Source organism: Antennarius striatus, chromosome 1 (genome assembly GCF_040054535.1).
Source record: "Antennarius striatus isolate MH-2024 chromosome 1, ASM4005453v1, whole genome shotgun sequence".
In the NCBI taxonomy this organism is placed as follows: domain Eukaryota; kingdom Metazoa; phylum Chordata; class Actinopteri; order Lophiiformes; family Antennariidae; genus Antennarius; species Antennarius striatus.
This window is the reverse complement of record NC_090776.1, coordinates 28,354,075-28,368,676: the sequence shown is the minus strand read 5'-3', so window position 1 is coordinate 28,368,676 and position 14,602 is coordinate 28,354,075. Positions and strand designations below refer to the sequence as shown.

Here is a 14,602-nt window from a genome sequence, read left to right as displayed (position 1 = left end):
TCTTCTCCGTTACGACAGTGAAACAGCGACATCTACCGGATAACTGAGGTCAAATCAGGATTTGAGCCTGAAGCCAATGGGAGCTTTGGACAATCGGTTTAGGTCCTTGTCATATAATTTCCTCTATTTTTTAAAATTCAAGCCACTTTGTTATTTAAAAAAAAAAAAAGAGTATGCAGGTCTGTTTGGTGGCTCATGATATCATGGAGCAAATAAAACCACCCAATCGTGTGAGGAAACATGAGAACATGAAGTCATTTTGAGATGACCTAAAGACACAACACGTTTATCTCACGTCGTGCTTCTACACCTTACCTTCTCCACTTCTTGACAGAGGAGCCGCTTCAGCACCACGGACAGAGAGCTAAACCGGGATTGGATCAACAAGACAACGTTTAGGATTAGAGGGATTTACCCATTGGTCTGAATCAAAATGACGGCGGACTCAGGCCCAGCGATTGGTCGGGATTCCAGATGATTTGGAGTTATCGCTCTGATCATATCATACAGAAGAAAGTACTATAATGAAATGATAGTTTTTCCTGACTGCTAAACCCCTATTGTTGACTCACCACCGGCTGAGGCTTTCGCGGGATTCAGGTGCAGGTTAACCAGAGACGCTCCTGCTCTCTGGGGAAGGTAAGAAGATTACTCTACTTGTAATTCCTGCTCATGATGACCACCTTTCTGTGAAAATATATCTGTCATTCGGTGAAGTTTAGTTTGCATGCAATTCCAATAATCACACATGTGTAAAACTCAGCACCTCCCTTTTCATGCGTGGTCTTTTTCTAGTGATGTCACTGATTAGTTGTTAAATTCTCCTAAACAGCGCGTCTGGAGAATTTGCATAGTAAATCCCCTCAGTAGCTGTGAACGACTCACCCTGCATTTGTCCAGGTATTAACTGTAAAGTATGCCGTTCTGGAGTGGAACTCATGACATGGTTTTGCCAATTTAATGACCTCACAGCAAAACACCTAATCTCCAGTTTCTTCTCAAGAGATTGAAGAAAGAAAGAAGACACCTGGTCAGCAAGCGTCATCCACACTTTATCCAGATGGCAGGTAAGTGATTGAAACACACAACATGACTTGTGTTCATTTCTTGTATTTTGTAGAGCAATTTTTTTTTTTTTGCTACAACTTGCTGCAACAAAATGACAGGTGAAGACAAATTCCACAAGAATAAAAACGAATTCACCCCCATGAGCCTGTGTGCAATGTTGGTTGATATACAACAACTGTCTTGTTAAAGCTCCACTGGAGACTTACTCTGTAGTTTATACGAAGAAACTGTGACTCTACTCTAACTGCAATATTTCAAGTATTCTTGTTTGATTTGATTATTAGAAACAGCAGATAAAGACTAATTTTATTTGCCAATATACTTAATAAACAATGGGATCAAATCCTTTTCCTTTCAAAAAATTTGAACTGTTATTCACCTGTGTATGACTGTGTAGAATACATAGTGTTTATACAGCACTGGATTCAAACCCTGAACCCTCTTGTCAGTTGCAGTATTAAATGTTCTATATTATATTTTGCTACCCTTACTAGATTTCTTTCTTGCTGTAAAACTTGAAGCCAAATGTAGCCTGACCTTTCTGGAATGATTTGTCTCAGAGCCCAACTTCCCTCCGCTGCCGGGATTTATCCCGCTCAAACCATGCTTCTACCAGGACTTTGATGAGATCCCTGAACAACACCGCAGCATGTGCAAGAAGATGTACCACCTGTGGATGTGTGAGTGGCTCAGAGTGATGTTCTGTTGTTTTAAGGGTTGATTGTGGCATCTGTTTGCATCGCAGTAGTAGGAAAAGTAGATTTTTTTCTGTAAAATGGATTTTTTTTCCCTTCTTTTTTTCCTGCAGCTTACTTGGCCACATATATAATAGAAGCTTCTGGAAATAAATAATCAGGATTCCTGGAGGTCCCATAAATCTCTTCTCTTTTGTGAACTCATGATACTATTTGACAGAATGGCAATGTTTTACAAGACTCCCTTGGTCTAAAAGGATTTTATATGCTGTTATCCTGACTACTTTATTTGCTATTGAGTCGTAGCACTGACCAGATGGCTATGGTTTGAACAGAGCCGTTAACGTTGAAATTGTGTTGAACAGTTTTCGCCAGTAGCGCTTTCATCAAAGTTTATTACATCATAAACATGCAGCGCAGCGATGCTGAGGTTTGCTCTGCACGGGAGAAACGTTTGCATAAACGCAGTGACAAATCCCAGGAGTTAAGATGAGGACAATAACCCAATTAAAGATAGAGTGGTGTGAACATAATTAAAGAATTAATTAAAGGTGAACATGGAGTGTCAACACAGGGCAACTATTTATGTTCAAATGGAGTTTTTCCATTCTGTTAAACTTGCTGCTAACCACAGCTTGATTTCTTTTTTATTGCTTTTGTAGTAAATATATATTTTCTGTTTGAAAAAGCGATTGCATCAGAGCTGTCCGTCATTGCAACTCAATATTTTTCTTTCTCCAGGCACCTTTACTTCAACTAAACAATAACCGTAAGCAGGTATTCAAAGCTCGACACGCTTTTTTTCCCTCACTGTATTGATTTTCTTATTTGAATGTTATTGTGTCATTTCGCCTGAAGTCAAATACTGCAATGTGCCTGAAAACAACATTTTGTTTGTAAGTTAATCTGTTTTTATTTATGGATTCATATCCACCGACTGCTGCTTTTTTCCTGCATGTCATGCATGTGTGTACGTGTGTGTGTCCGTGCGTGTGTAAGCGACAAATACTGTTTTAGCACCTATGCCTGAAATAGTTTGTTTCTTTTTTGTCTCCCAGTGAATAGTGTTACTCTTGCAGTGAATCTCATTGGCTGCTTTGCATGGATGTTTGGCGGTGGCGGCGTTACCAATTTTGGACTGGCCATTATCTGGCTTCTCATGTTCACTCCCTGCTCTTATGTGTGTTGGTTCAGGGCTATCTACAAGGCCTTCAAGTGAGTTATATATAAATACTAATAAAACTATACAAAGTATTATGCAACATAGACAGAGACAAGTCATAGGTTTGATTCGCATGTTTGATTTGGCAAAAGTTTTACGCCGGATGCCCTTCCTGACGCAACCCTCTATATTTATCCGGGCTTGGGACCGGCACAATAAGACACTGGCTTGTGTCCTCTTGTGGCTACATTATTATGCAACCTAGACATATGTTATAAAAATGTCATACACCCCCACTGAGTCCTTTGCTATTGTAACATTATGATAGGGGGGGTCTGATTGACTGACATGGAAGGAACGGAGTCTCCACAGTTTATCCAAGCTGACAACGGGCGAGAGGCGGGTGCACACACCGAGCAATTTTCCAGTTCAACTCATAAAGCCAGAAAAAACCCTTCAAAATCACACAGACAGGCAGTTTGAGAATCACTTATTCACCCCCCCTGCAAACTTCAAATAAAAAAAAGCCCTAGATCCTCAGTTGGTGGTGCTACCCATGCACCACTGCTCCACCCACATAGTATACACATACATATTTATGTATTCAAAATTTCTACCCTGACCTACATTGACCTAGTTTTCCAAAGGTGAAGGTCATCGTTACATTTTTGTGCCTCTGGGTTCCTGAAAATGTTGCGATTTGTTTTGTGATTTTATCTCATCAAGTTTCAGACGTGTACCTAAAAAGGTATAAAAATTGAAAAATTTGACCTTGACCTAGTTTTTCAAGGTCAAGGTTGTGATCTCATTTTCATCCTGACTTTCCTTTTAATGTGCTTTTTCTTTCATCTTTCTATCTGCAACGGTTGCGAAGATATTTGGTGGACGGACGAACACACAAACACTGACAATTACAATATATCACTGCTTCACAGGACATAAAAAGTTAGATTGCTGCCTAGAATGTCAATAAAAACAGTTGGCAGTGATTTTGCACACATCTTTACATCCTTCTTGTTTTTCTCTTTCTCTAGGAGTGACAGCTCCTTCAACTTTATGCTTTTCTTTTTTGTGTTCATGGCTCAAGTTGGCATCAGCATCATCCAAAGTATTGGGATCCCAGGATGGGGAGTATGGTGAGATCAAAAATGCATACAACATAATCCTGTCTCTAATCATATGAAATTCCCTATATTTTGGTCATACTATTCACAAGATGATAATACAGAATTTAATCTCATTATTATTTGGTGCATTTGTTTTGTTTAAATTATTTAATTCTAAATTGTGGTGTTGGAAAACAAAAGGTAATTTTTTTCTTGACAAATTCTCCAACATAGATTGAAGGCCTTCAGTCTACATTTAAGATAAACAAGGTCCATCTTAAATGTGTTTTCAAGACATTTAAGACAGTGAAAATGAATGCCATTATCTTCAGATGCATTTTTGGATTATTGTTATGCAGTAAAAGTTAACACAAAGGCTCTAAACATTGAGAGTTCAAGCAGTAACTCCAGTGAAATATTATTTATTTAAATTCCCTGGTCGCAGGAACTGCTCTCATATAAGTTTAATGATAGTTATGTCATTAAATTTTGAGAGGTTGTTAAAGAGATCTTCAAAATGTCATGTGACTCAGGCTGATTATCAGAAATTAATTTTATGATAGCCTCCATGAATTTTATTAGTGTCACCGTGTGCATTCAAGTATTCCCAGGAGCTATAACAGTTTTAACGCTGACTGTATCAGCACTTCAATTCGACAAAACTATGTCAACAGTAGCCATTAAGCAGTAGTTTTATGACAGTAGCCAACCAAAAATCCAGGAGCAGATTATTATGTTTTTATTGTTTTAATCAGGTTATTTGATGGACATGTATTAATGGTCATCTTTGCCTTTTCAGCGGGTGGTTGGCAACCATTTCCTTCTTCAGCTATAACATTTTAATTGCACTGATAATGCTGGTCCCCACCATCATGTTCACTGCAATGGCCTCGCTTTCCTTCATTGCCCTCACCAGGGTAAGAATTGAATCTTTTTTTCTGTGAAGGGAGAATGTAACATAACATTCATATCGTCTTTGTCACAAATGACAGATTTTCTACTTATTGTGAGAGAAAGTATCCAAGAATGTACTAAAGTTATGGTAAACACTTATCTGTAGAGGAAGCAGCAGTTGCAGATATTATCATTTTCGCATCGGGTACTCTTAAACATTTGCCTCTGATGGATTTACAAATTTTACTGAGTAGCACCATCTACTTTTAAACCCTCGAACCCTGTGAGGAAAAACTCCGTAACAATGCTACACGGAAAAAATATACTGTGAGAAAAACACATTTTAGATATCTGGCACTACATCTCAGATGTGTAGTACTTCATCTTAGATATCTAGTACAGTATTATATTTCAAATATGACTACATCACAGATATCTAGTACTTCACCTCAGATGTCTTGTATTACATTCCAGATATCTAGTGTTACATCACAGATAACGTGTGCTTTGTCTTTAGATATCTATTACTACATAATATCTACTTCATTTCAGACATCTAGTATTACATATCAGATATCTGAAATAAAAATAGAGCTTCAGGAAATCAGTTCATTGAATTAACTTCTACTTGCGAAAACTAAATTATCTCTGGTCTGCTCTGCTTATAATATGTTAGACAGATTTTTTTGCTTTACTCCATAAAACTTGTCCCCTTAACAGATGTATTGATTTAAAGCATTCAGCTACAGATCTATTGTGCGAAATAACAGTAATGGGAAAATTTAAAGTTGCTTACTTTACATAGAATAAGACTTTCTGGTAACTCATCATATGATATTTGCTTTCAGATCCATAATTTCTACCGTGGCAGTGGGGCCAGCATGTCCAAAGCGCAGGAAGAATGGGCCACAGGAGCCTGGAAGAATCCCCATGTCCAAGCAGCAGCCCAGCAGGTCACCATGGAGGCAGCTTCTGGAGCCATGCAGAGTCAGTACTCCAGCCCACAATACAACGATAACACAGTGTAACCTCTCACACACAGGTCAATGGACTGATGTGACATTTATGCCAAAGTGTAGAAAACAATGACAAAGAATTCACTGTGACAACGCATCATGATTCTATATTTTGGACCTATCACTTATTTGGTAGAACTGTCAAGGATTTCTCACAATCATCATCATTACACAGATAACTCTTAAACTGTATGGGAAACAGGTTTTTGACTCCCTGTATGAAAGGGCATACATAGATGAATTAACACTAGTTTGAATGTGTACTAGTCTAGAGTTGGAGCTGTGTGTGAATATAATCTGTGTTGACCTGGAATCGCAGCAATTTTAACAAAACAGTTTTTTTTTTCTGTAAAAATACTGATGTACATCAATTTGTGAGGAAGATTAAAATATTTAAAGCTATCCTATTTATCAACCAGCATATTACTAAATTCTGTAGGATTTCATCCTGTAAATTTATATGTGATCACATAGCTTGTATGTAATAATGCTGTATCTCCAAAGATGAACCAAAGATTAAATGTCAATATTGTGACCTTACAAAGTCTGCTGCTTCATGTGACCTTAGCAGAATGTCATCATATGTTCTATGCAAAATGTTGTTAAATGTGTCATCAGTTAGGTATGATTTTTAATTTATTCATCAATTTGTAACTTGCTCTTGGATGTTGTTGAAGGTTTTGTTAACATACAGTATCTACCTTACAGAGAATACATGAGACTTACATCACAGTAGAATTAAGCCAGAATTAGTCTAGAAGTGTGCTAAAATGAAACATGTGATTCATGTGATGTAGTCCCAGGGTTGTGAGATGTGAAAATTTGGTACAAAATGTCAGTTTAGCGTGTTCTTTTGTCGTTTTTGAATGATCTGTTGTGTGGCCACAGGGGGGCACTGTGGTTACAGTATGAAGTTATTGAATAAACAACTCCATTACAGATTACCTTCATTCATCCTTCAAAAACCTTAGTCTGTAGTTTTAGTTATTTTTTTTCTATTTTTTGCTCCTTGTTTCTCCTCTTTTTTTCCTCCCTCTGTTGTTTCATTCTTTGTCCTCCATTACACTGAATGTAGACCTGGGAATTTATAAGCACACATCAAATTATTGCAACAAATACAAAGTACCATATCATTTTGTAATATGTACCGTTATAGCAGTAATTAGTGTCACAGTGACAGTTATTCTTACTGAATGTTCCTTTTGGGGGTGGGGTGGTGGTGGTGTTAGGGGTCTGGGGGGTTACCTACATGAAAAACTAGTCTGGAAAGAGTTTGAAATCCCCATATCAAGGTACAATCAAAAACATTTTGTAGTGAGTGACACCATTACCTCCATCCACGTATTTCCTCAGTGAAGAATATTTGTGTAAAAGGATTACATGAATAAAAGTTTGTCTTGTTTTGCAGTTACATAAGTTATTTGCATAAGCATCTTTGTTTCTTGTTGGGAGTATTTTGTTACATTTGCGTCATTTAATCGAGACCTCGCACTCAAATTGTACAAATGTGATTTGAAACTGTTTCCAAAACATTACCCACAGCACATGGTGCTGCAGCCACATTTAAACACTGTTAAAATGGGAAATAAATAAATGATTTGCTTGGTCTTTGGCTGTTAGCGAGGAGGTCTGTCCATCAGGGGAAATGTACGACTTTCCCCCGCCTCACAGTGATCTGTTTATGAAGTTCATACCACTACATAAGAAATCTGAGACATGAGGGGTGACTAATGCTCCTTGCCAGGCCAGAGATTGTATTTTTTTTTTAAATTTACATGAGGTAAACCCAATTTTTCCTTTTCCATCCAGTGAGCAGGAAACCATCACAGATTAGATTCAAAATACACTTTAAATGGATTTATCCGGAGATGTCCTCTTTCTTACTGTCTGCCTGGCTGTGTGTTTGCAGGGTGACAGAATTACTCTGCCTAGAGGGGATGGAATTATTCAGCGATATAGATATTTGGAGGATATATCAACAGTCACCAGCAAACACTGTCTGTCTATACACATGTAAATCACTTTGATACATAGTGAAAGCAAAGGTTAGGGTTAGGTTTAGGGTGAGCAGGAGAGAGGACAGGTTGTCACTGATTCATAACAATCTAGACCGTAGATTTTTTTTTCTTTTTAAATAAATCAAATGACACTTTTAAAATTTGCTTTGATAAATCCGTTATATTAATTAATCTGATCATCCCATTCTGGATGGAAAATGAAGTGAATCTAACCAAGTTTCAACTGGATCATAATTTCACAGTAGACGGTAGGTTAGTTTGGTTTGTGATTTCGGTACGAACAAAAGTACTTTAAAATAATGTCTTTTAAAGTCTCAACTTGCGGTGGAAGGGCTGTAGGGACCCGTCTGTACTACACCTTTCTGGTATAAAGAGGGCTAGCACTGAAAAGTAAATACATTTAATGCTTCAACTCATAGTGTATTCAAAACCCCAAAACAATCCTACAAGTATTGATTATGTGTCATTACTAACTCCATTACCAACTATTCCATCAATATTTAGCTCCATATTGTCCCTTACCCCTCTCAGGTAATGGTTCAAGTAGGATAATTCACTCGTTTTTCATAAAAAAATAAACTTTTCTTAATGTTTCACCATATTATTACTTTGAAAAACCAACATATAAAACACTAGGATTATGTAGGAACATCAGCAGTTATATTTTGTTTTACATATATGTAAAGATGAAAAAAACAACAACTAATAAGCAATAGCAATATGAACAAGGTGCGTGTGTCTGTGTGTATGTCTATTTGTCTGTCTGTCTGTCTGTCTGTTCATCTGCACGGCCCAAAAGTGACATGTTACCACATTGTGTTTTGTGGAAGTGAATTTGGCACATTTCACACTAAAATCATCTACCTAACCTAATGCAGATGAAGTTTGGACAATTTCGAGAATACAAATTTTATAGCAAATGTTGCACCTTCACTTATTCGTTAATCAAAGCGACATTGGAGAACAGAAGTTGGGGGAGGGAAGGAGGAAGTGAGGGCCACAGAAAGGGCAAGTTATGACGTGACGTTGACGGAGCACAGAGAGCCTTTTGCTCATGCTTCTCAGGAGAGAGGGAAATAGAGTGGTCTTTCATGCTGTTAAACACACACATATTACCAAATGGACAAAAGGTGTACAGACATGCTGTCGTACACTCAAAGGCATGCATTTATGCTTGTGCGTATGACACACATGCACATGTATTCACACGGAATTCACACCGGGTTTGAAATACAAAAAAACCCACATTTTTCCTTTCATGAGAGGCTACCTGTCCAGACTTTCCTTTTTTGGCCGAAGGGGAAAGAAAGTTAACAAAGACTATTAATGAGCATGAGGGCTCAGATTGAGTACATCAAATTGCCCACGGAAACAAACTGGAAGCGGGGATCTGAGAGTGAGTTATTTACCTCTGCCACTGTGAATTTGTGTCTGCTCTTGGGGTTTTTTGCAAATTTGGGAGTTAATAATCAAGCTGGCTTAAAATAGAATAAAAGCTGAAAGGGAAGAAAAATGAATTAAATAACTTCATAATTGTCTGCAGAATTGACCATTTGCATGATTGCTGATGGCTCTTGAAGCTGGTAACCCCTCCCAAAAACATCATAATAATATACATGAATAGATATTAAAATCTAACAACTTCACTGATATCATTAAGTGTTTGCAGCAATGTGAAATAATCACACTACTCTTGGGAGAGCGACTTTGAAAGCTTAGTTATCAATTACTGTACTTCACAACGGATGAAGCTGAAATACAAGAAAGCTCCCCCAGTCACAAAGGTATAGAATAAAAAAGAATTAAAAAAAATAAAAATTGCCGAGGCACGGGGTGCGCTCATTGGGGCGCACCCCAAAGTCGAGACCCGTCACTCTACCTCCCCTGTACTGATTGTTGTTATTAACTGCATGTCTACAGGCCCCTAGTGTGTTTTGTTTGTTCAGGGGCCTGTATACAATAGATAGATAGATAGATAGATAGATACTTTATTAATCCCGGAGGAAATTGCATTGTCTGTGTGTGCTCTGACTAACACACACAGACACACACATTATATTATATATATGAATGTACAAAAGTGGAATGTAAAGATAATTTCCCCATTGTGTGGATGAAGTGGATTTAATAAAACCTGGTCTGAATAGGTTTTGTTGTTGACTTAACCACCCCCCTAATACTGTCATTACAGGTAAAATAGTCTATAACTTTGATCTTTTTAGACAATATGAACAGTATATAATCTTTTGGTGAACCACTCAGCACACATTCCATCCCAGATCGTTTTACATTCATATAATAAAGAGGAATCAACCAAGGAAGGGTCACCCAGCTGTCTGGTAGGGCAATGCTAGTCAGCTACAGCTCGGGAGTTGTGCCGCCACTAGCCTGTGAAATCACCGATGAGATGATGGGAGTTGTCCCCTGACAGCAAAGGGAATGGTGACAGTGAAGGTTGGAGAATGAGCCTGGTGAAATATGGGCTTGTCAGAGGAGTGAGAGGCTAAGCACAGTGGCACAGGGCCGTCACTCCTTGTGGCTGACTTAATCAATGACACTCCCCATGGAGCCAGTGGAAGGCTGTGAAGGTAGGTGGAAGACCCGTTTGAGGCCGGGGGGCTTCCCTTGACAAAATCTACTCATTCGTTTCAATGGCCTGGGACTATAAACATGAATATCTGAGCTTCAGTTTCTGTGTTTTAAAGAAAGAATGCCTTAATGAGAATATATTGCCCTGTTGTTCTAACCATGAAGTCTTCCCGGGACCCCTGGGGAATTTTCCATTTGCATACTCCTAAAAATTGATGAGTTTGGAGTGAGGAAAGAGCTTTATTTGTTGCTGACACCAAAAACAAGCCAGATGTTTTAGTGTTAAGGGAGATGATATTTAAACTGTCAGGGAGTACCTCCGAGTGAGTCGTGCTTATGACTCAAGCTGCTTTGTCTTGTAGAATGCCCATCACTTTTAATTTGGAGTGTTACCACAAGTAGTGAAAAGTTTATTAACCAAGATATACGGTTGAGTCGGGTCAGCATAAAGCATGTGTGGGATGTGCTATTATTAACATGTAAATCAGAGCACTGTTTTCCGCTTACTATTCAAATGATTTCAGCCATTCACTATCTCCCAGCTGGTGGATTCTCATCTCATCCTATTCTTCCTTTACAAAGCCAGCCTTTCCTATTACCTTACCCGTGCTGCAATGTGTTTATCCCTACGGAAATGAAGATTCCTTCACATCTTTATTCATTTAATTAGGTTGCAAAGCAGAGCTAGATTCAGAAGAGGTATTACCTGTGGCCTTGGTATTGTGCCACAGAATCTGTACTTAATAGGCAAAGCATAAATTAGACCTCAAATCTGGAGGTGGGCTTTTTGGCAGTCAAAGTGCAGTCTACTTTCTCTCCTTCACATGTAATTCAGTTTCTCTCCCATAAACACTGAGTCTTTGTCTAAATCTAAAAAAAAAATGTATACAAAACTTAATTGTGCTGAATGAGAGCGCTGTTGGAAAGATGAGGATTCCACTGTCAGAGGTCTTATGTTTAGATTAAATCCAGTTCAAACATAATTATATAAATATGCATTTCCTGAAACCTTAACTTAGCTTTTTCATGCAGGTTATAGAGCTAAAGCAGACATACAAAAAATTTTTAAAAAAATGTTCTCAGCACAAGTGTTAGTGTCATGTCTCAATCATCATTTATGACCAACTTGTATCAAGGGCCTTTCTATTTTTACCTTCCTCTCTGTTTTACCATACAAAGTCGTCATTTTGACAGTGTCATCAAATGCTAGACTGTACGATTCTGCACAACCTCAGCTAACCGTGTGTTACTCAATACTCAAGTCTTCTGTGCATTACTATAGGAAATATTAAACAATAATATTAAACAAATTTAAACAAATATTGTTTATATTATTAATATTATTGTTTATATTATTAATATTAAAAAAACTTATCTTTTGGCTTGTTTGATTGATAGAAACACTGTCAACAAAAACAGCAAAAGAATATATCAATATAGAATTTTCTTTGGTTCTGAAGAGTTTTGTAGGTCTTGGCCATGTCTGCATGGGTTCTCTCTGGGTTCTCCGGCTTCCTCCCACCTCCAAAAACATGCGCATGCAGGTCTTTTTTTAAATGAATACAGTGCACCCTCGTGCATTAGTGCATTAGCAATCGCGACTTCACCTCATCGCGGATTTTTGGTAGGCAGTCACGTAATACCGTACACGCATCCCATTGGCTGACGGAATCCGGAAGTCCGCTCCGTTCCGTCATTCTCAGACTTTCGTGAGACACAAAAGTGCTTTAAACAGTCGTTAAGAGTGTCGGAAAAGGTAATACAGGTAACACAAATACAGATAGGTGGTTTCATATCAGTATGGGGAGGGTTCATAAACGTTTAAATTACCCTAAGTAATAAGATAAATAGATCGCGATCTCAATCACAGATTCCTTAATCGCGTGTGGTTCCTGGAACTTACTAACCGTAAAGAATGAGGGCGCACCGTATACTTCTCTAAACATTATATACATGTACAGTACATGATGGTTGTTCCTGTCCATAATTGCACAAGGTGGAATCTGGTGTAGCTATTTGCTCTCTTTTTGTCAGTCAAGCTGCAGTATATCAGTCCACAGCGGTTTGACTTGGCAACAAGAAGATGGCCGATCCAAGTCCAGCATGCATTCGATGAAGATTGTGATCGCCAGTCGCACATGGTTTGTGTTGCCAGGTATGTAGCCATCCACCACCATTATTAGTTAAGCGGGGAAAACTTTTATTTTTGTTTATTTTTAATGACTCTTTGGCCAATTCATTTCATGTTAACTTTGAGTCGGTAATGGCCGCGGCTGAGAGTGGCAATTTAATGAGGATTGTGATAACCATTCGCACATGGTTTGTGTGTTGCCAGAATAAACGGCTGGAGGTTGATAACACAAGAGTGGACTCATCATTTGAACTAAAAAAGAAACACAATGCAGGTGAGGTGAGGGGATGGCTACCAGCACAATGAGCTGAAGAGGTATTTGGTAAAGTAAGCTATGGTCTGCTCCCCATGATAGCCATGTCTAGGGCTTGAATTATCTTGATCCAGTGATACAGCTTTAGATAGCTTTAGATGATTCCAGATGCAGGAGTTGCTAGAGACTTGACAGAGTTTGACAAGAATCCACCAACAGTGCTCCACTCTGATATTTCCATAAAAGTTGTTTCCCTTAGCCTTACATGATCCTACAAGGCAGTGGTTCTATTTAACCTGTGGGTGGAGACAAAAAACTGTAGGCATCAATCCATCTCCACACACTGGTGAGTCATTCGTTTTGTGCATTTTGGGGCTCAGTCACCTCCAAATTCCACGGTGTTGCCTGGAGACACAAGGTGTCCAATGTACTATCTGTCACCTTGAGGTGTATCCAATTTCTATGCAGTTTTGCAGAGAAACTATACCTGGCAGTGAAGATTTACACCATCTACTTTGCTTTCACAGTGAACACTGCTAGCCAAGGGTGGAGCCAAGAGCAAAAATTACAAGCACACAAATACCACAACATACACACTGTACGCATCACATAGTTATTTGACAGAATGAAGCAATGATGATCTTAGCAGAAACACCCCCTTATGATGTAATCTCTACGTGATCTAATAAATACATCAAGGCTAAAATGGGACTGGGATGGGGAAGATGCAGTTAAGGGATGGGCAGGTCTAAGCTTTCCTCCAGAGCCTTCTGCTACAGTTGAATCTCTGCACTGCTAGTGTTCTGTATCACTTCTGTTTGTTCTTGACTGACAGCTTTCCCTAGTAAATAAGACATGTGTCCTTGAGTAACTTGTACATGCCCACACTTACGGAGTTAGTCTTCTCGTTCCCATGGGCTTCCTTGTTGTTTAGTGAACAAAAGTTTAAGTTGGGCTGTCTGAACAAACAATTGCCTCACTTTTACACCATCCCTATGGAATTATATGAAATGTAAGACTGGTTTGACTTTGTTTTTATTTTGGTTGTCAATGTTAGGTAAGTCAGTGTATGCTCATTATTAGATGAGAGAGCATTAGATTATGACAGTATTTTCAGATGTAAATTAGACACATGTGATCTTACATTTAGGCAAGACAGGTATAACTTGTTCCTTTTGTGAAATGGCCCACCCTATCTTGTTATTCATTAGTTTGTTCATTCTCACCGCCCACTACACCTCCTTGCCACCCCAAATACACACTAGATTTTAAATTCAGCACAGTCATGGGATCAAATGATCCAATGTCATTACTCTTGAATAAAGCCAGAATTTTTAAGGTAAAGGTCAGTCATAATATCCTGGTCTGATTTGCAATGACAGGGAATGACAGCTTTTCAAACCTGCAAAAAATGCATTTGTTACTTGTTTCCATTTTTCACAGCACTGTGATTTCCTTTCCAAGAAGTCAGTGACATCTCATCTCATCACAAAGAATGCTTGAAGATCAAATCAGTCTTGCTTCATTTCACTTGATCCCTTCCCTCAATTATGAGGAAGCTTGCAGCTGCAAAAACAGTTGTAGAGGCTGTAGAATAAAAACAGCTCGTGAGAGTACATGCTAGCTACAGACCTGCTTATCAAAACGATCACAAGTAATACTGTGCTGTC

General features: G+C 38.5%; 1 protein-coding gene across 2 annotated transcripts; it reads left to right on the top strand.

The window, feature by feature from the left end:
* Positions 1–474: 474 nt before the first annotated feature.
* Positions 475–6,842, top strand: LOC137597993 (secretory carrier-associated membrane protein 5-like). 2 transcript variants are annotated; one of them, XM_068318380.1, is made up of 7 exons: positions 475–639; positions 1,004–1,067; positions 1,629–1,748; positions 2,822–2,978; positions 3,960–4,061; positions 4,831–4,948; positions 5,774–6,842. In XM_068318380.1, the coding sequence occupies exons 2-7, from the start codon at positions 1,061–1,063 to the stop codon at positions 5,951–5,953; spliced, it is 684 nt and encodes a 227-aa protein (XP_068174481.1). In that variant the 5' UTR covers positions 475–639; positions 1,004–1,060; the 3' UTR covers positions 5,954–6,842. The 2 variants fall into 2 exon arrangements, with proteins under 2 accessions (XP_068174481.1, XP_068174482.1); XM_068318381.1 differs by having other exon boundaries at positions 992–1,067.
* The last annotated feature ends 7,760 nt before the right edge of the window (positions 6,843–14,602 follow it).

Excerpts from the sequence above, each read along its gene's own strand:
- LOC137597993 (XM_068318380.1), top strand. Across the intron at positions 1,749-2,821 it reads GATGTACCACCTGTGGATGT|TGAATAGTGTTACTCTTGCA; the intron begins GTGAGTGGCTCA and ends TTTGTCTCCCAG. Across the intron at positions 2,979-3,959 it reads GCTATCTACAAGGCCTTCAA|GAGTGACAGCTCCTTCAACT; the intron begins GTGAGTTATATA and ends CTCTTTCTCTAG.